Below are 27609 nucleotides of genomic sequence, written 5' to 3'. Positions count from 1 at the left end.
TACCCAGTCTCGCGTATGTCTCTATTAGCAGCATGAACTAATGCAGTCAGTATAATAGGAATTATTATTATTATAGTTCCATTCCATCTATTTCCTTTTACAAAGCCTGCTCTTCTACAAACTAGTTGAAGAAGCTGATCACATGGAAGGTATTTCATTTTTATATAGTCTTTAATGGTCTACTTTCAGTTCATCATAAAATACAACCTAGTTATGGAATCTGAAAATTGGAAGAAACACTGAAAAGCAATCTCTGTGGCTACCCTGGAAAAATATTTTAATAAAAGTTTGACAATCCTTAACAACCTCCTTCAACAAGTAACATAGGTTATAGCCACTAAAATTAGTTATTTTATATCTGGTATAAATCCTTATTATGGAAAAGGAATCCCATGACTTATATTTATGTCTTCTATGGAAAGATTATTTAACAAAGTGTTATGGGTAGTATATATCATGAATAGGTAGAAAAAGAATTTCTGTTTTCTTAAGATCCATAAAGCCCAAGCATGGTGGCTCACGTCTGTAATCCTAGCACTTTGGTAGGCCGAGATGGGCAGATCACTTGAGGCCAGGAGTTTGAGACCACCCTGGGCAACATGGTGAAACCCCCTCTCTACTAAAAATACACAAATTAGCCAGGCACCGTGGCGTGGGCCTGTGGTTCCAGCTACTAGAAAGGCTAAGGTGGGAGGACTGTTTGAGACTGAGAAGTCAAGGCTGCAGTGAGCCCGGATCACGCCATTGCACTCCAGCCTGCATGACAAAGTGAGACTCTGTCTCCAAAAAAAAAAAAAAAAAGGATACAGCTAGAGACTAAATTAAGCCCTGTATTTGAATTCAGGAGCCACTCTTCTGGAAGCCAAGGCTTCCAGATTTTAGTCACTTCTGTTGGGCAGAGGCAAGTAAAACCTGACGGACAGTCTTACAGCTTGCCTGGGAACATTTGTGTCCCTATTTACCCTTCAAAGTGAATCATTCCCAAGGTTGACTTTAATTAATTCTGATGTAATTCACTTCCTTTCATTTAATAATTATTAAAAATTTCAGGGCAGGATGCAGTGGCTCACGCCTGTAATCCCAGCACTTTGGGGGCCAAGGTGGGATGATTGCTTGAGCCCAGGAATTTGAGACCAGCCTGGGCAACATAGTGAGACCCCGTCTCTACAGAAAATTTAAAAATTAGCCAGGCGTGGTGGCACGTGCCTCCCAACTACTTGGGGCACTGAGATGGGAAGATTGCTTGAGCCCAGAGCTCAAGCCCCTCGCCTTAGTCAAGGCTGCAGTGAGTTATGATCACGCCACTGCACTCCAGCCTGGATGACAGTATGAGACTCTATTGAAAAGAAAAATACAACAAAGAAACAGGGCAAGCAAATACATATATGTTTTTTAAGGTAGTTATTAAAAGATTTTTTTAAAAATTGAGATAGGGTCTCACTTTGTCACCCAGGCTGGAGTGCAGTGGCACAATCTGGGCTCACTGCAGCCTCAACCTTCCAGGCTCAAGCCATCCTCCCAACTTAGCCCCCCAAGTAGCTGGAACCACAGGCTTGTGCCACCACACCCAGCTAATTTTTGTACTTTTTGTAGAGTTGGAGTTTCGCCATGTTACCCAGGCTGGGCTGGAACTCTTGGGCTCAAGCGATCTGCCTGCCTCAGCCTCCCAAAGTGCTGGAATTACAGGCATGAGAAACTGCGCCCAGCCCCATAATCTTTATGGTACTCCTTTGCCAAAGAAGAATTATACTGAAAATTTAGATTTATACAGATTATACTGTTAATACATAGCTGGCAGTCCTGAGCTGGAAGCTCCCTTGTCATTCAGGAAATTTCCTAGAGAAATAACCTTCCTGATTCCATATTCCTGGGGGCAACACAATTGAAGATGGAGGGCCAGAAGAAATACTCAAGTCAGAATGCTGCACAGCATTCAGAGAACATCTGGTTGGAGAGGAAAGCCATTTTCATAATTTAGAGAGCTTCCCCAGCTAGCCTGTAGGTGGGTGTGTTTAACAGAAGAAAGCAATGGGAACCCGCCTGTCAGCTAGCCTTTCGAGCTAATTAGCTCAGCATACAACAAAGATAAGTGAGCCTGGGAAGAGGGCCCCCTGAGGGGTCTTTAGATTCTGGGAAATGTCTGATTGGCAGATGTTAAAAGGGATTCTTTGGTAATCCAGTGCATCAATGAGCTGCAGAAATTCAGCCCAGGACTGCAAGAATTCAGGCATGAGGACACTCTGTACAGGAGGCTCACACAGGCAGACCCAAGATGGACAGAACCTTGGAATCTCTGAGACACATCATTGCCCAGGTCTTGCCTCACAGAGATCCGTCTCTAGTCTTCAAAGACTGTAAGTACTGAAGGGGGAAAAGTTTTTTGACTTTTTAGAAAATAGTCCTAAACGTCAAGTCACATCCTATTTAAGTAAGATTTCTCCTAAATCTCTGCAGTCGTATGCTGTGTTCTAAGTGATATTTTAACTTGTTCCTGACTTCAGTCGGAAGAACGATTTCATTTCACCTACAGGCATTAGGCGCTGGGTTATTCTGTCAGTGATACATCTTGCTAACTGTTTGGAAGTCTCTTCTATAATCCAAGACCTGCCTAAGACCTAATGAACTTTTTCTGATGCTTTTAAAGTAAAGCAAAACTGATTGGTGCTGAGATTAAACCTAAAAATAACTTGGAAATGATACTAAAATATATCATTATTTGTTAACCTGTTTAATACCCCACAGCACATATTAGTTATGTTAATTCCAGTATCGTGTTTGTCTGAAAATTTTTGTTGCAAACCAGAATTAACAGTAAATCACTGCTGAGCTTTTAAATTTTGATAACAGATTATAATGCTTTAGTTAAAAGGCCAATAAAATGAGATGCCTCCCAACCTCAGCAACACTCACTGTGGGGACCCCATACCCCCCCACCACCAATTTATACAGCAAGGCAAAGTTATTTTAAAATCTTTTTTTAAAATGATTTAAAAATAATTCAATCAAGATTTCCAATTCTAGCAATACTATTAAACCATTTGTCATATAACTTCGTTTCTGGAACCAATTTGATTTCCTGCTGCTGCAAAACAGACTATCTTCATGTTGTATCTTATCTACAGTGGGTTTCATATTACAAAGGGCTTCTGAAATAGAACTTTGCTATGGAACTTCCCAAAAGGTAAAATGCATATGGATTTTTTTTTTAACTTCAATAGGTTGCAGCTTTCCTCTTTGTGAATCTAGTTATGTTTGTCTCCATCAAAACATCAATGGTTTGAATTTTTGCTTTCTGATTGCTGAATAATGTTCCTTTCCAGATGTCCTCTTAGCTTAGATTTCTCATATGTTGAAGAAAGAGGAATATTAGGCCATTTAATTCTATAAATTTTTCCTCTTAGATGTTAAATTGTAACCAATCTGTCCTTTAAGGCATAAAGTGAAAGCCTTTTCTTTCTCTCTCTCTCTCTTTTTAAATATTGTCTTTAAGCATTTGCCAATAACTATGTTAGATCTAATAAAAATCACTCTCTCCACTACTTTAGCCTGGAGTCTATTCAGGTTTGTTATGTTTTTTAAGCGAAAAGGGAAGGAAAGAATGTCTGTCTCCTACAATAGAACTGAATTCACTAGTGCGGGATAAAAGGGCTCTTGGGCTGCCCAAGCTTTGGATAAATTGTATAGGACCAGGGTTCTTATGCTGAGGGTTTAAATAGGGGAAGCAGTTAAACAAATAGGGAAACATTTTTCACTGGCTCATTGAAAAACTTAATAAGTTCAAACGTGAAATTGTATAGCTCATTTTTAGATGAACTAAATTGCTGTGATTGTTTACAGTTTAGAAGAGAAGATAGACTAGAAAAAGGATTACAATAAATCATACATTAAGTTCTGTCACCCAGGACTTCGCAGGACTTCTTTCATATGGGAGAACAAATAAGTGTCCTGTTTTATATATTTCATTCATTAACATAGAACCTAAATTTGACCAGAGAACATTTCCTGTTTACCCTAGAATGGACTGCTACTCTGCAACTGCTTGCATGGCTTAATAGACGTGAATATTAAACTGCCGATTCTCTCCCTTCTTTTCTAATCTGCAAAATGACTAAATGACAGTAACCCAAATGGCACATTTCTGTACCAGGAGTTTTCCTAACTGTAAAACATCCAACCACTTACCAATGTCGTGGAATAAGTGGGAATGGGCTTGCTTACTTTCTGGGACAGGACATCAAAAGTCTGTCTGGAGCCTATGCCATTGCCCTGGCAAGCTGTAGGTGCTGCACACGCCAGAGTTTGGCATATGGACCCATTTTCTTTGGCATACCCATAAGTTGCTGCCACCACACTCCTATTGGCAGCCTGTAAAAAGCTGCCACCAGCCTTGAATGGCAGGTTCTGAGCAGTCCCCTCTCCTCCTAGTCACTCCTAGCTCCTCCTCCACTCTAACCCGCTCCAAGCTCTTTCTGCCAGAAGGAAAGAGCTGAGCACTTGAGCACATCACCGCCAATTCCTTAAGAAAAATTGCTACCTTACTTTCCTACAAGATGAAAGCTGATCCAAGAATTTGTAAAACCCAGCCCCGTTGAACAAAAGAGCACACACACACAAACACACAAACACACAAACACACACACATGCACACACAAAACACTTAAATTTTTTCTAAATTTCAATCCCATGAATGCAAACACAGTTTTTCTCTCTTCACTCTTTGGTTATACATAATGCAGGGAGTGTAAATGATCATGCAATTCATTTATTGCCCTCAGTTGGCTTTTGATTTGCTTAAAAACAAGCAACAGTAACTGAATTTTCTCGTCAAGAGAAAGCACCCAGAGAGTTTTCTGGTCTGAAACAGATGCACATGGGAATAGTTACGTTCATTTAAAGAAATAAAATTCAAATGCTTTCTCAGACAAGGAAGCTCTTCAAATGGTATTTTGCAATACATTAAACCTGTCATTTTATTTTATACAAGGCATTCATCTGGCAATAGTTGTGATTTGTTTCTTTTTTTATTTTCTTTTCTAGAAGGAAATAAATTCCATAACACTTTTTTTTCTTTTCCCTATTTCACATTTCATATGAAAAAAAATGGAAAGAGGTTTCAAATAAAGTGGACTCCCAATTTGAAATTTGTTCATCTAAGCTGACACTGGACTGTTCTTCCCTGCATAAATGTCTCTCTTTTAAAACAAGTAGCACTGGAAGTCTCCACACTACCAGGCAGAATCTCTGCAAAGTATGTCTTGTCTCCATGTTGCCTTCCATTCTTGGCTTTGTGCAATATCCAATTTTGTTTCATGTGTCATGCATCACAACCAAAGCTGAGCTATCCTAAAAGCAGCCCCTGTCTGCTCTTTTGAAGAAGTGTTTGAACTTACTACTTGTTTGCCGCTGTTTGACAATTCCTTGCGTACCTTCTCAAAAGAAATCACCATATGACTTCAAGATAGCTATGCTTTCAGATCCTAATCTGAATGTTAACTCTTCATATTACAAGAGCAGAATACATTTATCTGACATCTTTGGGCTCTTCCTTCAACCATTTAATAGTAAGGTTAAGATGTCAAGTCCTCATCATGTGCTAGGCACTGTACTAGAAACATTTATTCTTCATAGTAAGCTAGCAATGTAGGTACTATTGTTGTTAGAGGTGAGGAAACTGAGGCATGTGGCAGTTAAAATGACTTGCTCAAGGTCACACAGCTAGTATGTGATACAGCCAGGAATCAAATTCTGTCTTCTAACTCCTCACCTTGAAACACTATGAGACATTGCCTCTCACAAGTGCTAGTTACCATGTCATTAGTGTTGTAATACCAGTACAGGTTGAGTATGCCTTACCTGAAATGCTTGGGACCAGAAGTGTTATAGATTTCAGATTATTTTTGGATTTCAGAACATTTGCATTATATATACTTTAGCACCCCAAATCTGAAAATCTGAAATCTGAAATGCTTCAGTGAACATTTCCCTGGAGTCTCATGTCAGCAATTAAATGTTCTGGATTTTGGAACATTTTGGATTTTAGGTTTTTGGATTTGGGATGCTTGACTTTATCTGTTAGGAAAACAGAGGGGAGAAAAAGGAACTCTACCAGGAGCATAGAGGGAGTCCATTAAATAATCACATTTGAACAGAAGTGTGACAAGAAAGTGGAGAGGGGAAGATAATTTTTTTTTTTTTTTTTTTTTTTGAGACGGAGTCTCGCTCTGTCACCCAGGCTGGAGTGCAGTGGTGCGATCTCAGCTCACTGCAAGCTCCACCTCCCAGGTTCAAGCCATTCTCCTGCCTCAGCCTCCTGAGTAGCTGGGACTACAGGCGCCCGCTGCCACGCCCGGCTAATTTCTTTCTTTTTTTTTTTTTTTTTGTATTTTTAGTAGAGATGGGGTTTCACTATGTTAGCCAGGATGGTCTCATCTCCTGACCTCGTGATCCGCCCGCCTCGGCCTCCCAAAGTGCTGGGATTACAGGCGTGAGCCACCGCACCCGGCCAAGGGCAAGATAATTTTTGATGAGATAGCACAGCTTGTCTAAAGACAAATTGGGCAATACAAGAACCATGTGGTGGGGGAGGCAGAGACAGACTGAGGAGGCAGGTTGGGTCATGCTGACATGCCGACAATAGGGAGCCATTGGAGTTAACAGTGATCCTCAATTAGTTCTGGAAGTGTATGGCCTTATGTTGCATTGGGGAAAAGTTTATATTGACATTGGTTGGAGGTACACATCCGGATACCTAAGTTAGGGAAAACTGCAGCTTTTTCTTAGCAAGAAACCGTTTGCCAACTCAGATAAGATGCAAGATTTGTGAATGTCAAACATGCCTATGGGGGGAAACCACTTTCACTGACTGAAGGCCAAAATCAGGGCAAACTTTCTCAAAAAGATTGTTTAAAAAGTATCTTCATTGTCACTGTAGCCATGAGAATGAGTTGGTTTCTAGCATTGACTTATGAAGTGACGTGTAAGATTTCACTGGTATTTTTCCCCAAATTTTAGAATGAAAAAGTAAGATGGATCCTTTAGTAAGCGTTGAAAAATTGGAAGCAAATTTCTCACATATTTGAGGTGCATTAACTCTTCCATTTGGGAGAACATTTTTCTGCATGAAAGATTTTATTTATATCAGATAGGTGAATACTGTACTTCAAAGAGTACGTTTTTTACCCTTTGGAAAAACTGGACCAGACTACAGGGCTATGAAAAACATCTTAGTAATCATGAATCTAGCTATATGCAGCATGAGAGAGCAAGAATCCTCAGGAGTCAAGTACTTTATCCACCCCATGCTTTTTAGTACAGTTACGTGAAATCAATAAATTTGCTGATAAATTTATAGTTTTCACATTTCACAGAAAGGAATGGAGTAGGATGTAAAGGCTAAAGATTATTGTGTAGTAAAATCCCTATACATATTGCATGGCATTCCACCACCCCTGAAAAAATACAGTTTAAAACCACAAAAAACCAGCCAAACAAAAATAAACCCTATAGTGCTTGGTAGCTTATTTTAAAATAATGAGTGCATCTTAATTACAGTAATTTGAACTCTGCTAATTTTAGCATCTAAACTATGGATGTCTGTTTGTCTGAAGCCTATTCAAATGCGAATTTTACTTGATTTATTATAGGGCCTATTTTTATTTGAATCTATACTAAGGGAAAAATGTAAATTTTAGTACAACTATCAATGGCATAAGAACTGGTTCTTTTTCTTTTTTCAGTAAATATACATTTGACAGAGTTTACAGTCAAATGTATAAAAGTCTCAACCCCAGAAGACAGGTTTTTAAAGTGGAAAAAATAGGTAGCTTCTTGATCACTTTATGGCCATATCTGTCCTAGTACATTTATTTATCATAGATAAGTGAGATTTAACAGATCAAAATCAAATATGACAGACACCTGTTCTGCGAGATCAAATCCGGGATCTCTTCATTGACTGCTCTCCCATCTCACCAGAGGTTTTTGGTGGTGGTTGCTGTTGTTTTTAACAGTTAAGATTTGTTAGTCTGAACTCAATTTTAACAACTTCTGAAACTCATGTGTTAAGTTACAGCCCATAATAAGATACAGATGCATAAGGTTGAGTTTCTAAGTTATGATCTTCTGTTTAAATGACACGGTTTTACTGATTATGTGCTACAGATTGATTTAAGAAATGTAAGACAACTTTAGAAGCCTTTCATAAAAGAATCTTCTTTTTGTAATACATTTCATATTGATGTTTTAACCCCAAAAGCTCTTACTTCTTTACCTCCATGCTCAAATGCCCATATAAGTTTAGTCTGTCAAGGTAGTTAAAACATTTATATTTTAAAAGAAAAAGAAAAAAAAAGAATCCCATTGAAAGATTAATATTGACAAAATAGACAATTATTACACTCCCCATAATTCTTTATATTTTTTTCTCTGGTGTCCATGAAATGTTTGAATTATGGTTTTGCTTTTTTTTCCTCCTGCGATGATAATCAGTTGATCCCTATTTTGATCTCATCCCATTAAGCAGCTGTGAGAAACCATCATTTAGTCACCACTCCTTTGGCACTTATGGCCTGTGCTATTTAGTTTACATTTCCCTCATGTGGCTCTGTACGAAGTGTTACAGCTTCACTGGGGTGTTTTTGTCCACACCTAAGTTGTAAGTTCCAGGAGGGCAGAGCTGTATCTTGTACTTTCCTATAACCCCCAGGTACCTCACACAGGGACACACACCTAGCAGGTGCACAATCAGACATTTTTGGATTGCCAATTGGTTGATTTTTCTTCCTCAAATAAAGGGGGGATGATTCTCCCCATTGTCAGGTGTTCTCCTTTACGATGAAATAAACTGTGCCAAGACCCTTTTAAGCCATTTATCCTCTGACTCCACTATCACAGGCTAATTACATGCAGGGTTAAGTTGATAGCCAGATGAAAGAGAACAGAGCATCAAGAAAGTCAGGGCTCCAAAGACAAACACACCCGCTCGGCTAGAGCTCTGCCATGGGTTGGCCCTATCACACTCTCTCAGAATCATTCCATATGCCATGTTGGCACAATGGCTTAAATTGCCCATCCTTACATTCATCCACTGGATCTTCCCCCAACTGTGAGTCACCAAAGCCATGCATGCACCATGCTCTTTAGAGCCAAACTCTGTGCCTTGTACATAGACCTTCGTTAGATAGCTGTGGCAGGATCTTGAGCATTCTTATAATGATTGTTTCCAGGGAAGGAAGATGCATAATACAAGCTACATTTACACTTATTTGACCATTTTGACTAAGAAGAACTGATCAGCAGAGCAACCAGCATGACTAATCCTTTATTGGTTGTCTAAAATCATTGGTCCTCTAAAGTCTCTTTTAAATACAGTGCAATGTCATTATCCAATAGAATGTGAGAAAGATATGTACTTTCTGATTGGATAAATAGGGTACATCAGGCTTCTATTTTATGCAGTTTTTGAGATTGGATGACATCATCTGACCCAATGTGCACATATAACCACACATGTGAAATCAGGCGTGCTGCTTAAATATGGGATACTTAATAACTTTTTACTTTAATTTGTCTTTGTGATTCCCTCTTACACCTTCATTAATTTTCCCCTCCCTCCTCAAAAAATTACCCTGTGCTTCCAAATATACATAAAATAAGTGTTATTTAAATTTTCCCCTAAAAGGATTTACAGTTCATTGGTTTTAAATTCTAAAGGTGAAAATTAAACAAAAAAGAATGATATCCCTTCTGCATGTTTTGCAGAGTCTCCTGAGAGGTTAACTTTGTAAAACAACCTGAAGGATCATAATTTCCTCAGGAAAATGTTTGGGGTAAGGGGTGGGCATGAAAGAAGTAAAAAAAAAAAAGCAAACAAAAGAAGAAACACAACCAGCTTTCCAGTTGCTGAAGAGTTAAGCTCTGACTTGGGAGCATTACCAAAGGAAAGTCCCTCTGCTGGGAACAAAGCAAGACTCCAAGCTGTCTCAGTCCTGCTGTGTGTTGTGGCTACCTTTAAAAGTGACTACACAAAAGAAAAGGGGCCCGTGATTCCTACGTGTTGTACCCTGTGTGTCCACAAGATTCCATTAGCCTGGCCAAAACTTGGCGAAGGCTGAGTATGGTTATAAACAACTAGACAGCAACTCTGTTTGTCAGTGTCCTGGGGTTCAGCTAAGACCAGCACAAGACCCAAAGGTACCGCATTTTTCAACTCATTTTGATGAATGGTAAATTAGCATCACATGTTGAGCTTGCCCTTTAAATTATGTAGGGGTCCTTTTCCCATTGTTCCTCAAGAAAACTAGGAAGTAACATTGGTAAAAACAAGTTGCACATGATTGGATTGCTAAAATACAAAATACTAATTAACTTTATTTTAAAATATCGCCTGCTAGGGATAATTTAATTAAAGGTTATATTAAAATATTACATAACATAAATCCATCTGTTCAGAGACAGAGAATCAATTTAGAAATATGGCGGCCGGGCACGGTGGCTCACGCCTGTAATCCCAGCACTTTGGGAGGCCCAGGCGGGTGGATCACCTGAGGTCAGGAGTTCAAAACTAGCCTGACCAACATGGTGAAACACCATCTCTACTAAAAATACAAAAATTAGCTGGGTTGGTGTTAGGCGCATGTACTCCCAGCTACTCAGGAAGCTGAGGCAGGAGAATCACTTCAACCCGGGAGGTGGAGGCTGCAGTGAGCTGAGAAAGCGCCATTACACACCAGCTGGGTGACAAAAGCAAAACTCCATCTCAAAAAAAAAAAAAAAAAAGAAATATGGTAATCATCTTGAGAGCCTCTTAATGATTTATCCTTAAATGGCAGCCTTTCCAATTTGTCTTTGTTTTTGACAAGGGAAATTCTACCCAGCTAGAATATTTCCTCATGCAAGTCTTAAAGAAATTTGTTCTTTTTTTCCTATCAAATTTATAATGGATTTTTAAGATCCCTTTTTGTGAACAAATGACTGTCTTCTATGCAGGACTTGTGTCATATTAAGCAATTGAACTGAGCAATGAACTATATTGTTTCTACTTTCCTGAAGCATACACTGTTATGAAAATTAATTTAAAATAAGATTAGCTCCTCATGGTAATTTTTGCTAGGAGCAGGTCTATTGCCTTTAGCATCCATTAGAAAGTGAAAAATTGGGACCAAAAAAATCCACATTTTCAAATTTTGAGACATGTAGCATTGTATCCATTATTTTCTGGCTATTAGGGAGTTCAAACTTTACCAGTGAAATGTTATCAAAAGATCTTTCTCTTTTCTATCCCTGAACTCTGCACCTATCTTGGAAATAAATAGCACAATGTGTTCAATTAGAGAATCTTCAGGTTGTAGACTATTTTTAGACTATTTAATGACTTAGTTTCCAATACAGGAACAGTTAGTTTCAAAGATGCAATATGGAAACACATATTCATGCCTTTTCTTTTCTTCCTTTACCTCCTCCAGTCACAAATAATAGCTAACACTTTAGTACTTACTATGTGTGAAGTTCTTTTCTGAGCATTTTCCATTTTAAGCCTTACAGCACCCCTGTGATATAGACACTACGTTCCACAGATGAAGAACTGAGGCATGGGGTGGTTAGACATCTTGCAGTGATAGAAACAGGATTCAAACCCAGACAGTCTGGCTTCAGAGAACAGTTTTTTTAACTACTAAGGAAACTGCCTGTCTGTTGATAAAAAGTGGAGAGACAAGATTCAGTGCATATTTTATTGTGTAATGAACTCATGCCTGTATTTGAGGACTCTTCTATAACAAACCCTATAATCCACAGAGCATTTAAACTCTCTACATCTCAAACTTTCCCTATGAAAACATAGATCATGTATCCTTACTGGCATCTGCATTGTGTCCAATCTGTGAGAATAAAAATATAATTTTATATATACACACATGATAAGCCCTGAATGTTGATTATGATGCCCTCTGGGTGTCCAATTACTGATGTCCTTCTCTGAAGGGGCTTCATCTCCTTCCAGGCTGCAGAAGGAACACTCTTTTGCTTACTCATCTCCTACCCACTTCTAGTGGATTTTTCTGCCCAGGCCCCTCTCAGAGAAATGTTCTACCTTGGGCTCACCCAGATATACAAGAGCAACCGCACATTCTCTCTGGAGATCCAGGCCCTTCCTCCTGGCTCCACCTCTTCATGGATGGAGCCAGCACAGGCAGCACAGCACCTTCGGCAGGGGCAAAGGACAAGGGACTCTGTTCCTACCCTTCTCTCCTGCTTGGGTAAAGCTGGGGTACCAGGGCAATGGGATTCACATCCAGTTATTAAAAGAAGCTAAGTCCTCTCACCCTGTCTCTTGTCAAATCATATCCCTTCCTACTGCCACTCTTTCCTATTGCTCCCTACACAGTTCCTCAGTGGGAGTATCATTATTTCTCTCCCTTCCCCCATCCCTTCCTCAACCTCATTCGTCTGAGAAGGGCTCAGCTTAGGCCTTTTTCCTACACAAATTTTTCCTGACCTTTTCAGCCCACATTCATCTACTCTTCCCCTTGCATTTATTTAATTATTCTGCCATAAATTTTACATTTTACACGTCACTTTAACATCATCTCTGTTCCACAATTTAGCACTCTAATATTTTGTTCACTAATTATATGATGAATATATTATTTCTCCAGTTGGATTGTAAATCTCCGTGCGCCGAGACCTGTCTTGGATTTTTCTATTACTTCATAGCATCAAGGTCAGAGTCAGCACATAGACATGCCAATGCCACATTGCAGGTTAATTATGGTGTTCTGTTCCACTGATCCCATATGGTATTTTTCAATTCTTTTCAATAGAGTGCTTCAGGCAGTCTACATAAATCAATTAGTGTTGGCATCCAAGACAAACAGACTTATTATCCCTGTTCAGGACTTTCCTACACACTAGTTCTTATGAAGGTACAACTGACTGCCTACTCACAACCCAAGTGAGTAGGCAGTCAACAACCGTGTTTCTACCCTGACCAGGCTTCATCTCTCTCTACCCACTTTGCCATCTCCAGCTGAGACATGATTGCCACCAACACACCCATGTTGTGTGAACACCATGGTGGTCTATCCATGAAACCTCCTATTCCAGAATTAAGTCCTGACCGCGCTGTGGATCACAGGGACTTCACTTACTTTCTACATGTTCATTCAATTGCACTAAAGCTGTTTAGACTATGTCGAGGTTTCTTCGATTCCAGATGAATTCAATGACTGCTTCTAGGTGAGTATCCAGCCTGTGCTGGATATCAAGGAGGCTACAGAGAAGAATGAGCCAGAGTGGTGACCCTCTAGAATCCCAGTCTGCTGTGAGTTAAATAACAGAAAACTGTATTCTATAAGATGAATTGTTACCACAAGGCATTTCATTCCTCTGGCCAGAAGAAAGTACAGCCAAGTCTGACTGGATACATTTAGCCAGGAGCACCACATCCATTTTATTAGCATGGTTTATAGGAGATTAAGTGCTAAGACATAGGGCCACTCACGGAATAAGAGTTCAGAAAAGGAGATGCAAGTGGGAAGGAGCCAGTGAGTGAGGCACAATGGAGAAGGTGTCATTTCCCCTGAAGTGTGGGAGTAAACTGGATAGAAGGAAGGGAGGGGAGGGACCAAACACTCAAAATAGGAGGGAGCACTTGAACCAAGGTACAGATAACAAATAAGCAACATGTGTGCAGGGAGGTGTCATGAGACTGTCCATGCTGAAGCCAATCACGAATTTATGCTGGAGAGGGTCAAGGGTTAGATAACCAAGGTGTTCCATGTTGCTGGATGTCTTTATCAGTTAACCGGGAAAGCCTCAATGCTGAACTTTATAATTAAAAAAGGAAGCTTCAGGAAGGGGAAAATGAAAACCTCACTTACAAAGAGACTTGCTTGGCGATGTAATACTACTCTGAAAACTCTGTTGTGTTCAAATTTCAAAACACAGTGAAGAAGAAAGTAGCCACACTAATGTCTATAAACTACATAGTACATTTTCTTGTTATTGAAAAACAAAATATTTAAAACTCCTGCAGAGGCCTATCACCGTGTTAGCAAAAGCAATGAGGGACAGTAGAATGAATTAAGAATCTCGATCTGCAAAGTCACTTCAGAGGTACACTGCTTTCTTTACTGTAAGCAGTTATAATCTGATAGAAATCACAAAAAGGAACTGGATTTCGTGATATTATTAATACTCCTCCTAACAGTTCTCTCTCCTTCTACTTCTTAAGTCCCTTGCCTCAGCAAGGGATTTGATATTCTGCTTCTTTATTGTAACTTTATCAGTTAAACATCAGTTACCTTGACAAAAGCAAACCCAAAAGATGGTTTGTGAAAGTTAAAGGCAGAACCAGAAGTGTTGCTCAGCTCATCCTTAATTCAGCGTCAGCCCAACTGCTACCTCTCGGCTTTCTCCAGAGCTCTGGCTCAGGAGTCACTGCTACCTGGTCCAGTGTCTAGATTCGCTGTATGACTGATTTATCTTGTCCTGGCTGTGGATAAAGCCCCTTCCCTTTAGTGTCCACTGGGAGAGAGTAGAAACATTTCAAAAAGAACTTTACTAAACTTTTGGAGAAATAATGCAAAGCCAAAGATAATATGTTTTCGACTGTAGCTTCCTGACCCTGAGGTGGGAGGCACAATCAGGTAGAGACCTGGCCTTGCCAGAAGGCTCATGTCCCCCTACCCGGGAAATCAAGCCCCTCAGCAGTCTCTGTCCTTGCCTCTTATTTCTCTTGAGGTCCCTCCTTTGTTCCTTGAAAGAAAGGGCTGGAATGAGAGGCTCAGTCACAGCCCCTCCTGAGCCAGTCTGTGGGTATTTACACCATTGCTTAAAACAGAGCAGTTGGTTGAAGATTGATGATACGAATGTGTGTTTACATGCACATGGACTGCTCATTACGAAGGACAGTTCCAAGCTGGAAACGTGTCATATGACTTGTTTGAAAATGTACAAATAAAGTCTTTTCTTTCATTTGACTTTGTCAAGAACAAATGTCAGGAAAATGGCCCACAGAAAAAGGTAAATGAAGTAATTCTTGGGGAAGACTTCCATGCCTACACTACCAACAGCCTGACAAATGCTGCTCATCTTCTATACTTTTGATAACATTCAAATACTTGGCAAACATTTGTTATGTTTCTACTATGTTCCAGGGGTTGTGGGGAAAATGATATAATTCTTTCTCCAATGAGCATTGTTTATATTACAGATAGACAGCATGAAAATAACTTAAGTTCTATTATATTACAGAGTAACTCAGGATGAACCAAGGACATGGACTGTAGAGGCAAAACTAGGTTAAAAATCCTAGGTCCAAGACTTAGTAGCCGTGTGATTACACCTTCAACTTCTTTTTTTTTCCTTTGTAGGCTGTGGATGATAATACCTATTTCAGGGGGGTGCTGTAAGGATGAAAAGGGAAAATGCATATAATAGATACATTAGGAGGATAGGAATCGTCACTTCTTCCTACAGCAAGGTTTCTCAAATTTTAACATGCATCAGTTTGTTTTTTTTTTTAATCTTGTTAAGAAGGAGATTATAGTTCAGAAGGCCTAGAGTGGAGCCTCAGATTCTGCATTTTTAACAAGTTCCCAAGTGATACCATGATGTTTCTTGGGGGTGGGGGGTACACTTTCATTAGCAAGGGCTTTGAGATTATTTTGTTTTTGTTTTTGAGAAACTGATGCTGGAAGCAAGTCTTGAAAAAGAGTAGGCACCATTCAAGAAGAAAATAGACAGTGGAAAGAAGGGCATTCCAGGAGGATGAATGGAAGTACTGGCTTTTGAGAAGCATAAGAAGCATATAGAGTGAGGAACCCGGAGGGTGAACTTGGGGAGAGGAGGTTAGGACAAGAGAGAATAGTAAGACACAGGGTCTTCTATGCCTTGCCAAGGAGTCATTCATTCCATAGTTAATAAGGGACTCACAGAAGGATTTGAAGATATGAGTGATTTGATCGGCTATGAGATTTAGTGATATTACCCTGAAAACAGTGGGAGTATAGGTTGGATGGGAGGCTGGTTGGAGTCAGGAGGGTATTGTGGTATGCTTGATGTGATACAGTAAGCATGAACCAATGCAGTAATGGCAGTATAGACTGAAAGAAACTGATGCTGATGGGAGACATCAGGATATGAAATTGACAAAACTTGGGCTTTTTTTTTTTCTTTTTTTTGAGATGGAGTCTCGCTCTGTCACCCAGGCTGAAGTGCAGTGGCGAAATCTTGGCTCACTGCGAGCTCTGCCTCCCAGGTTCACACCATTCTCCTGCCTCAGCCTCCCGAGTAGCTCGGACTACAGGCGCCTACCACCACGCCCAGCTAATTTTTTTTGTATTTTTTTTTAGTAGAGCAGGGGTTTCACCGTGTTAGCCAGGATGGTCTCAATCTCCTGACCTCGTGATCCACCCACCTCGGCCTCCCAAAGTGCTGGGATTATAGGCGTGAGCCCCCATGCCCGGACAAACTTGGGCATTTATTAGATATTGAAAGAGGAAATGAAGTTTAAGGTTTATGCCCAGTTTCTGATTTAGGTAACTAGGTAGATGATAACATCACTTTTTTTTTTTTTTTTTTTTTTTTTTTTTTTGGGTAACTCAGGAGAAAGAAAAGTAATTCAGAGGAAGAGAAGAGTTTATGAAAAAGAAAATGAGTTGAGTTTGAAAATATGTTGAGTTTTTGCAACATCCAAGTGGCAGTGTCTGATAAAAAAAAAAATTGGATATGCAAGAGAATAGTTTGGGAGCTGTCTGTGTTTATTATGGTAGGTTCTGTCATTCAAGGAGAATAGCTAGAAGAGAAGCAAGACGAGACAAGACAAGATTTCCATGCTAGTCAACATGAGTAGTGAGCAGAGGAAGAGAAATTCACAAAAGACACCAAGGAGAAATGATTAGGAAGAAACACAGACTGAGGAGGAAAAGCCTAGGGAGACAAGGTTTCTGGAAGAAAGTTATCAGCTTTGTCAAATACAGCTAACAAGTCAAGTAACTACGGACTGAAAACCAGGAATTGGTACTATTTGTAGGAATTTCAGTGGAATAATGTGGAGGAAAGCCTATATTACTTGCGGTGGGTTAAAAATAAATGGAATATAAGGAAGCAGAGATAGTCAATGTGGAATATTCTTTCTAGCAGTTTGGCTATATTGGGAGCATTTTAATAACTAGTAGCCAGACATAGTTCCAAGATGAGTGTTTCATTTAATTGATTGATTTAGTCATTTATTCATTTAATAGTTGTTTTGAGCACAGCTTTGGCTGCTGGGAAAGAGTGAATAAGGAGGGAACTTTTAAAAATAGGCCATGGGAGTGACTAAGAGAACAATTTCCAGGAAAAGCAGCACAAATTCATTTGAGACTGTAGGAAATAAAGTGGAGCTGAGCATTTGTGCAGATGGTCCCTAGACATAGGGGTAGATATTACACACTTGGTAGCTCAAGTTTATTCTGTAACATGGAAGGCAGGATCATTGGCTGGGCAATGAAGGTGCAACTGCACCTAGAGATTAACTATGTATTGATTGACACCTGTTCTCAAACTTGGGTGATTTTCTTCAGCAGCTCTTGACCCTCTGCTCATATTTTCTTTGAAATTGTCCACAAACCTTGTTGATGCTACCCCCCAAAATAAAGGAGCATGTGTTTCATAAATAGAGCATTTTCTGATATACCAATCTTTGGTATATCTTTGGAACTCCAAACGGCAAGCTGGCCTTCTTCCCTCTGCACTTCATTTGTCTGGTTTTTGAGTCGACAAGAAGAGATAGAGATAGAAAGATGGATTGTGTGTCTGTATGTATATATATTGCACTCTTGGCGGGTGATGACATCTGTGGGATCATCAGAGAAATCTTACAAAATTGCAGAATGAAAAGTTTGAAAACTTCAACTTTTATTCACACAGAAATCTGACTTAGTGCATAGCTTCAAACTCCTTAATCCCAAGAGCTTTACATGCCAAAATTCTTGTGTTCATTTTCCCCAGATTGTCATGCGTTTTACCTAGATTATCATGGGTCCTCAACTTCCTGCTCCACTTCTCAGCTAAACACCAGTCAACAACTGACTGACAAAGTAGGAGGCTAATAGTCCTTGTCGACAAGAAGAGCAACAGGCTACTGGCATTAGTTACAGTCTTCAATCTTCAGGACATCTCTGCTGACTTCTGGAGGTCAAATGCAAGCAGAGACTCAAGTCAGCTAGCTCATAGATACTTGTTTCCTCAGGGGTGGGAGGAAAAGGAGGAGAGTGAGGGACAGAAAAATAGTTTAGAAAATGAAAGTTGTAATTCTAGTTTGAATTATATCAACTGGTAGAAAATATAATTTCAAATATTTTCAAAAAAATTAAAAAGCTCTGTAATGACTAATTCTCAACTTGACCATTCAATATGTATTTTATTGATTAATTCAAGTATCCCCTCACTACTCTTAACATTCTCCCGATTTCTTTCCCAAATCACTTCTTAAATTACTAAACACTGCGGTTTTTAAATATACACAGGCAACCAGTTCCTTAGGAGTTGCCAGAATTTGCCTGAACTATATACCATGAAGCTGATCAGTGACCTACAGAGAAGGTACAGACACCCAGTGCTCTAGTAAACAGCTTAGAAAGTGGCTATACAATGATTTTGCCTCCAGATCAAACTCTGAGATATTCCAGACTCTCTGAAAAATGTCACTGTCCAGAATTTTAAAGCAGATCCAAGAATATATTCAGGATAAAGGCAAAGTGCATAGATGCCATGTTACATGAAGCATGTTTGAAAGAGCAAAAACTATTTAATCTAGAACTTGAAAAAACCTGAGTGTTGTCTGTTTAGTGTACTTTTCATATGCAAGTGAGAGATGCCAGTTGAAAATGGCTTAAGGAAAAAGCAGATGGGTTGGTTTAGATAACTTCAAGTCCAATCAAGGATCCTGGATTACGGGCATAGCTGGAACCAGGAGCTCAAACTATGTCATCAGAACTTAGCCTTTCTCCATCTCTTTACTGAACCATTCTCTGGGCTGACTTTCTTCTCAGCCAGATTTTCTTCTTGCTCAGGCAGTGCCATGCTTTCCTCCTACCGCTCCAGAAACCCCACTGAAAGATGGAAACTTTCAACATTTTCACACACTTGTCCCTAAATGGCTTGGATATGGCCAAATTCCCACCTGCACCCCTAGAGACTACATGATTCTTCAAGGAACATCTCAGTGCTATTTCCACAAGAAGGGAAGTGAATGCCAGGCAAGCAAAACAACAGATGTCCTATGCTGCTTTCAGACATGTGGTGGGCTCTCATGTGGATAAGGAAATAAACTTCTTTGAGGCCTCAGAAATGAGAAGTAGACCCTCTGCATGAACCTTACAGGAAAGCAGATTTCAGTTCACTCTTAAAAGGACCTTTTACAGAACCATTAGCAGTTGAAATAGGCTGCCTCAGGTTGTAGCAAGTACTAGGTCCTTCCACATGTTCAGGTACAGGCCAGATGGGCAGCTGTCAGGAATGCTGGCAAGGAATTCCTGCATTAGGCAGGGCTTTGCCTACATGACCTATAAGGTCACTTTTGACTCTACAAATCTATTATCCTTGTTAATTTCTATAGTTTAATTTGCAGTACAGGATAAACAAACCAACCTAATTTGATCTGGAACTTCTGCAGGCTATCACAGGTCATTTAATCTAAAACATATGGCTCTAGCCATTACTATGTTTTCTGAAATACTCGAACAGACCTTGTTCTTAACAAGGTCTTCATGTTATTAGTTTCACTCATGGATTTTTCCGGCCTCCTGCTTATTCCACAACTGCCTTTCATTCTCGTTTAGATTGGGGTAGAAGGAGCATGAAAAGAGTTCCCTTCTTTCTGGCTTTCTCTTCTTAAATCTTTGCAGGCTTAAGAGTCTATGAGAAATGAGAAAGAGGACCATAGATAATCACAGCTTTGGATAAAGTCTATTAAGACAAATGCTCAAAACAGAATGAGATTTTTAATTTTTATATTAAAAATTAATTTATAGAGTAAATTTGAAATACTGCTATATTGTTTTAATATAGGGTACCAAAACCATTTCTTGAGCCTTACTCATTAAGAAATATACACATTTGCATTGGTTAATTTGTATATTTTAACATACTTTAAATATATTTAAATAAAGTATATTCTTTCACAGCTAAAAGCCCCCACACCCCACTATCCACATACCCAGCTCTACTTAAACTGGAACTGTCATGCTACAGAATCCAGCTTGCAAATAAAAGTTTGGTTTTGCACCAGATTATGTCCATCCTTAATAACTGATGGTGTTTTGCCAGGCACGGTGGCTCACGCCTGTAATCCCAGCACTTTGGGAGGCCAACGCGGGTGGATCACGAGGTCAGGAGATCGAGACCATCCTGGCTAATATGGTGAAACCCTGTCTCTACTAAAAATACAAAAAATTAGCCAAGCGTGGTGGCGAGTGCCTGTGGTCCCAGCTACTTGGGAGGCTGAGGCAGGAGAATGGCGTGAACCCAGGAGGCGGAGCTTGCAGTGAGCCAAGATTGCGCCACTGCACTCCAGCCTGGGCAACAGAGCGAGACTGTCTCAAAAAAAAAAAAAAAAAAAAACTGATGGTGTTTCTTGTCTCTTTCAGTGAACGTTGTGTCAATGTTACAGGAATTTTGGGAAAGCAAGCAGCAGCAGAGGGCTGCATTCCCAAGTGAAGGTGTGGTGGTCTATGAGTCACTGCCAGCTCCTGGGCCTCCCTTTGTGAGTTATGTGACCCTCCCAGGGGGAAGCTGTTTTGGCAACTTTCAGGTAAGAAGTAGCCATTAATTTGTCAGTGAAAGTTCATTGGGTTAAAGTAAAGTAAACCTTTTTGTAAAATGGTTACATTGTAAGTTTTCCTGGAGATAGTGAACAAAGTTGTACCATATTCTATGAATGAAGACAGAGGGAAAGGAATTTCTAAATTTGCCAATATCCTTTATAAATACCCTTTTAATTGAGTAAATTATCCCTCAATTTTCAATAACTGGCAAAGATGTTTTATTTCTTGCTTATGGATACTGTGAAACTCATAAGCAATCAAGTTTCTCTCTTAGTTTGTCAACTAAAAAGCCCAAAGGCAAATTTTCAGGGCTTTTTTTGTAGTGTAAGTGTACAGAACATAGTATCACATAATTTTTAACACTAACTTCATACCTGATACTATTTATATTTTTACCTTTACTTTTCCTTTGAACTTATTAACTCACTCATTTATTGTATCCTGTTACCAGGTGTATCTGTTTTACATGGTTTCAAATCCTTCATTGAGTGAGGGAAGGGTATAATTTAATAAACAGACTTACAAACCTTTGCTGCCTAGGGGAAGTCAAAGAAGTATTCACAGGGAATATAAACGTGAACTGAGGCATTCAGCTGATGATGTCTTGGCCAATGGGAAAAGGGAAAATGACATTCTTAGCATAGGGAACCACAGCATTTTCAGAATGAGGGAAACATAAGGGTCAATGTGTGTGGCAAGGAACTGTTGGGAGAGGACAGGTAGGCACTCACATCAAACCACAAGGGATGTAAATACTTTGCAAAGCAGTACAGGTTTTATTCTATATAAAATCAGAACCCTTGAAGGATTCTGAGCAGAAGAGTGATGTATTCAAATGTATTTCAGAAAGATTACTTGGGTCACAGCATGAAGATGCTTTGGATTTAAACGATTTAAATGGCAGAGAGGCTGACCGTGATGAGTGCCCATGGAGACGAGCTGCACACACAGCATGTTCAGGAGCTAAAGGTGAAGGGATTTCATTAGGAGAAAGTTGGGATGATACTTTCATGCCTAATCAAGTCTCTTCACCTTCACCTTTACCAGTGGTCAGCCCTGGCTTTAGTCACTGGGTGGGGAACACAGGAGGAAGTGGAGCTGGTATGTGAAAGGTGAAGACGCAGTCAGTATGAAGTGCCTGGAAGCCAAACAGAGAAGAGCAATCGCCTTGCCCTATCCAAAAAAAAAAAAAAAGTAAGACCTGAAGCTCAAGAAGGAGATATGGGTTGAACTTCTATGTTTCTAAGCTGAAGCCACAGCTACAGGTACCACTGCCAAGTGAGAATGTGTGGTATAAGAAGATGATCAAGGAATGCTCCTAGGAACACTTTTAGTGTGGGAAATAAAAGGAGAAAGATTTCTCTAAAAAGCCCAGAGATTTCCCAGAAAGAGACAAAGAACCAGAAGAGGGGATGTATGGAAACCAAGAGATGTGACACCTTGAGACTGAGGATGAAGTGAGCAGGGGTTAGCCACAGGACAGATGTCCAATGAGATGTTTCCACTGACTGTGATGAATGTGAGATCCTTATCAACCTTCCAGAAAGTAACGTCAATGGAGAAAATGGGATATGAATTAGATTATAGTAAATTACAGTTGTTAGAGTAAAATAGGGGCTTAGAAGTAGAGATAGTGTCCTTCAGTAAGGATTTAGAGGGCTCCTTCCTACTCTTGTGGTCAGCACTGCTTGTGAAAATAGGACAACCTTGCCTATTGTCCAGTGGGGAGTTGGAGACAAAGCATGTTCTGGTCAAACTGACATCACTGGCTTCCAGACATCTAAGCCATGATTAAAGCTGGGAAGGACAACTAAGACTGAGCCACTGAATATTCTGACAGTTCTCAAATAACCTGCAAAGATGGGCCAGAATCAACAAGATGAATTGCTCTTAGAATATAAAATAAAAATAAAAAAGTCTCACGATTGAATCAAGATGGAGTGGACTTAGCACATTCTTCAAACTCTTTTCTAGTCTGAAATTCCCTAAAATATCAAAGATATGTTTTAAAATAAGTAAATTCACAATAGTGCAGGCAGGAAGAAAGGGTGCCACTGGAAGAGATGAACTTTGGAGGCAATTCTGGGAGAGTCGAATCAAATTATTAGGGGCACAGATGCCACAGTCTAAATATATATATATAGGAGAAATGTACTGTGAAAGTAAAGAAGAGCTAGAGAAACTCCAGGGTCACATGAACAAATGCAAAAAGCAGGAGGCAGTACTGGGGTAATTTCAAGGCTAATCAAAGAACTGCTTTCAAAACTTCTGACCCATTGATCCAGTGACGTGGATCCCCACTCTGAACAGTAGTTAGCAGTATATTTTTACCTCTGGTAAATGAAAGTGAATTGACTGATGAGGATGATTTGAATGTGAGTATAGAAGCCTCAGAACAGAGCTTGATATAACCCTAGACACCAAAGACAGGGATGAGAGGCAGCAAAGGGGAAAGAAAGGCAGCCATTGAAGAAGAGGCTCTCCAATCCACATGCGCCTGCAGGTCCGTTATCGAGCATCCTAAGGTGAAGTCTGCCTGTCAACACACCCCACTCAATACGAAGCACCTGGCAGTCCTCTCATTCAGGGGAGCCCCTCTAGGGACACAGACATTCTCAATCACAGAGGAAGGTTTTTTCAGCCACCTAACCTAATGTACTTGTTTGTCCATGTATGCCAATGAACATAAGATCACCAAACATTTGAGGAAAACCAAATGCATAAGAGAAAAGACCAAAGGCAAGCAAACAAAAGAACAAAATAATTCAAGCAGCACAGAATGTAAAAGAGTATAACAGTTAATATCCTCAGAAAATTTTGAAAGGATATTTCTCTCTAAAAAAGCTATTAAAATGGAGCAAGCAGGGAGCAAGAAAATGAAATATGATTGCCAAATTATAACAATAAGGATAAAGAATTAAAGAGGAACAAATAGAGGAGCAGACATAGACCCTAAATTAGTAAGAAATAACTAAGTAAAGTCTTCTAGAACTTAGAGCAAAAAGACAGGGAAGACAGTACAGGAGACATGCAGATAAATTTTGGAGGTAAACATCAATTTAGTAAGAGCTCTAGAAAGAGACAAAGGAAAGAGAGGGGAGGAAATAAATAACAGAGGCAATTTTCTTTGAGTTAAAGAAAAGCATAGGTTGTCAAATTGAAATGGCCCACCATATTCCAAGCAGAATCATAACAGAAAAGCACAGCTCTGTGGTTATGTGGGACTTAGAGACAGCATTCTGCTTAAAAGGCAGATCAAGGGACTTTTTTGACACTGCATATGTACACTATCTGTTTTTAAAATTAGATTGAACATATACGTAGCTTTAGGGAAACTTCAGGGGAGCTAATGAAATGGGACAAAAACTGGCGAACTTGGTTCACAAAATCAAAAACTGTTTCTTTGAAAAGACAAATAAGAAAGACAGATCTTTGGCATTTCTGATTAAGGAAAAAAGACACACCACACTAAGCATGAAAGAGAGGATATAATCATAGAAGTGTAATATAAGAATACTATATAAATCATTATTCATTGAAACATGAAAACTTAGGTGATATGGACTACTTTCTGGGAACTTTTTACAATCTTTGAAACTCTTCTATAAACATAGCATTTATTTCAAAATAAAAGGTAAAAAATGGGGGCTTCAATGGCTCCCTATTACTTTCTTATTAAAGCCTAAATTCCTTACTCTGGCAATAAAGTTTCTACAGCTGGTCCAACTTTCCCTTCCAGTTTTATCTCCCCGATTTCCTTTTCTGACACTTGATGCTTCTACCTAACTGTTCCTCATGCATGTCTTGACCTCTTCTAACCATTCCCATACTCACATTGAGATCTACTTAGGAAATGCTATTGCCACCTTCTCTTCATATCTAAACCCTGACCATCTCCCAGGACTCCACAAAAATTTTTCAGAGAAAACAAAAAGTTTTCTCTGAATCTCCCTGATGGAACTCTCTGCCTCCTGTGATTTCCCAAAGCAGTGTTCTGTTTCTCTACTAGGCTCAATGTTTTCTGCTGTATGCTCAAGTTACCTACGTGCACGTTCTTTCCCTTTACTGAAATGTAAGTTCCAGGGATGGGGTGTGTATCCTTATGTTCCCCATGACTTCAAGCACTGTGTTTTGCATATAGTGCATAAAGTGCCTAATAAATTGTGTTAAGTGAATAGCCAAATGAATGAATAACAAATCCAGAGAATAAATGAAGTTAATGTTTGTCCATTCTTGTACGTAACCAATAGCTAAGATTATTCACCTAAGTCTGCAAGATAGTGGGCTAAGGAGGAAAAGTCAGTAACAGTAAAATCAGCTGATATTATTTTGTTCATATCTGTCATTAAAGTTTTGAAAATGGATGAATTTCAAAGTATTGATTAAAAAGACCTTGTGATTCTCTCTGGATTTAATTTATACATAGCAACTTTTTCCCCACCCGACTCTTAGGACCATAAATAACCAAGATTTGGCAGTACTCACACCCAGGCATGCGTTATATTAGTTCATACATTCATTATACTCTATCTAGAATATAATGCATTTGACAGATTGGTGAATGGATCTAGAAGATATGAGTGTAAGAAATTCTAGTGTTCTTGTTTTTGTTTTTGCTACCCGGAGAAGTATAAATTTTCCTATCATCTCATAAATTTTGACCCAAAATGATAGCACTTCCCTTAGGTAATAAATTCAACATCCTTCTGTGGTCTTAAAAAAAAAAAGAAGAAATAGGAAACAAAACGAAAAACTGAACACTTCAGCAGGGAGGCCTCTTGGTGGTTTCTCTGATCATTTTAGGGTCCCCTTTTCCTGATGTTTAAATCATCATATTTTAAGGTTCTCAGGAGGATTGTTAACATCTTTGCTTAAAAAGATCCAGAATTTCCTGAATCAAGTATGTTTTGAAAATGTGTTTGGGTGGTTGGCTGCCAAATCTGGCCCCTTCACCCATTTGCCCCTCCGAAATATGACTTAAGAAGGAAAACCAGGTGGGAAAAAAGAAAGAATGTTTCTCCTAAAGCAATGTGCTTACACTTTTCTTTGTCAGTTCAGAAACCATCTTAAATGTTATTTTCACCATATAACATTTCATCATGTTTTTGCCAGGATTTGGACTGTAAGAGCCTACATGCTCATTCCTGCAATGCCTTTCACATAATCAAATGTCACCCCTGTGCATTACAAATCATTTCACGATGGATTATTAATGCCAAGACCATGTGCTGAAACATGGAGAAACCATTATGCCAGCAGTAGCCTTCTTACTGAGCCATGGACGTCACCACCAATGGTGCCAAGTAATTGAAAATACTTGAAGTGGAGTATGGGACCGGATTGTGGGACTAATCCCTCTGGTTTCGGGCAGTTTCATGAAAGCTGTAAGAGATTATGCTCATTCATTCTTTAGGAAAGTAGTATTCAGACTGAACTTTAGTTTTCTCATTAATCAAAGGAAAGCAGTCCAGTCAAAGGCTCTGATGGACACAAACCACTGGTTTTTATGCAAAGAAGCCTCTCACTGAAGTAAATGGGAAGCTTGTGTCCATGAAAGCTAATTAAAGAATTTTCAGTTAGCCTTGACACCACAACCTACAAAAAACAGAAACAGAGTGAGAACAAAAGAGAGAGAGAAAGCAGCCATAGCCCTGCTTTTAGACTAGGCCTTCATAAACTACTACAGGATAGAAAAAGAGATGTGAAAATATAATTTCATTTCTGCATTTCTAAACAATAAATAAAATACTGATTAAAAAAATTTTTTTTTCAGAAAGTTGTATTGAAACACAGTAGTACTTGTTGGATCTTTTATAAAAGAAATCATTTTCTAATATTACAAGCATTAAGTATTTCATGTATTCTAGACATATTTTCTTCATGCCACTTTTGTCTAGGCAGTTAATCCTTCCCTAGCCACATATCATGACCATGAAAACTTGCAGTAATTTCCATTTTTTTACAATAGAGCAATGCAAAGGCCATCAGAGCCACGTCTGGCTCCCCTCTTGATGAACTCAGAAGGAAAGCCACTCATTGTTGCAGCAGCTGTTTTTGCTTCCAAATCCAAAAGGGAACTTGAGTATTTTATCTTATTTTATATTTTGATTTAAAGGGTTTGTGATTCAAGTTTTGCTTTCAAGTCAGTGACGTGGTCTTCCACATAGCATCTGCTGGAATAACTTGAATTAATGAATTTCGTTCTTATTTTGACTAACAAGCAAAAATTTCCTTGAATATAGTACTAGAGCATGTGATTTTTTTTTTTTTTTTTTTATTTTGAGACGGAGTCTCGCGCTGTGTCACCCAGGCTGGAGTGCAGTGGCGCGATCTCGGCTCACTGCAAGCTCCGCCTCCCAGGTTCAGGCCATTCTCCTGCCTCAGCCTCCGAGTAGCTGGGACTACAGGCGCCCGCCACCACGCCCGGCTAGTTTTTTGTATTTTTAGTAGAGACGGGGTTTCACCATGTTAGCCAGGATGGTCTCGATCTCCTGACCTCGTGATCCGCCCGCCTCGGCCTCCCAAAGTGCTGGGATTACAGGCTTGAGCCACCGCGCCCGGCCGCATGTGATTATTTATGCGCATGAATTATGATTGAATAAAAAAATGCATCCTGGCAAAGACATTGATGTGATAGCTCGATCTATTTGGAGGGTGAGACACTCATCAGGGCATTATATCTTTTTCACATAAGTATTTTCTTGTTAAAATGGCTTCACAGAAAATAAGTACAGGTGTTAAGCAGTAGGTTCTGGTACTTAGGCTAGTTGAATAATGCCAAGCACTCTATGAAGTTGAGATA

General features: G+C 39.4%; 1 protein-coding gene across 1 annotated transcript in view; it reads left to right on the top strand.

Annotated features, from left to right (window-relative positions):
- The first annotated feature begins 1976 nt into the window (after positions 1-1976).
- Positions 1977-27609, top strand: part of LIX1 (limb and CNS expressed 1) — a 51218-nt gene continuing 25585 nt past the window's right edge. Inside the window, exons 1-2 of the mRNA XM_025388083.1 lie at positions 1977-2354; positions 20631-20794. Coding sequence (XP_025243868.1) covers positions 2273-2354; positions 20631-20794 — 246 coding nt within the window. The 5' untranslated portion in view covers positions 1977-2272. The remainder of the gene's footprint in view (positions 2355-20630; positions 20795-27609) is intronic.

The sequence above is a fragment of the Theropithecus gelada genome, chromosome 6, assembly GCF_003255815.1.
Source record: "Theropithecus gelada isolate Dixy chromosome 6, Tgel_1.0, whole genome shotgun sequence".
In the NCBI taxonomy this organism is placed as follows: Eukaryota; Metazoa; Chordata; class Mammalia; order Primates; family Cercopithecidae; genus Theropithecus; species Theropithecus gelada.
This window is presented reverse-complemented; position numbering and strand designations above follow the sequence as displayed.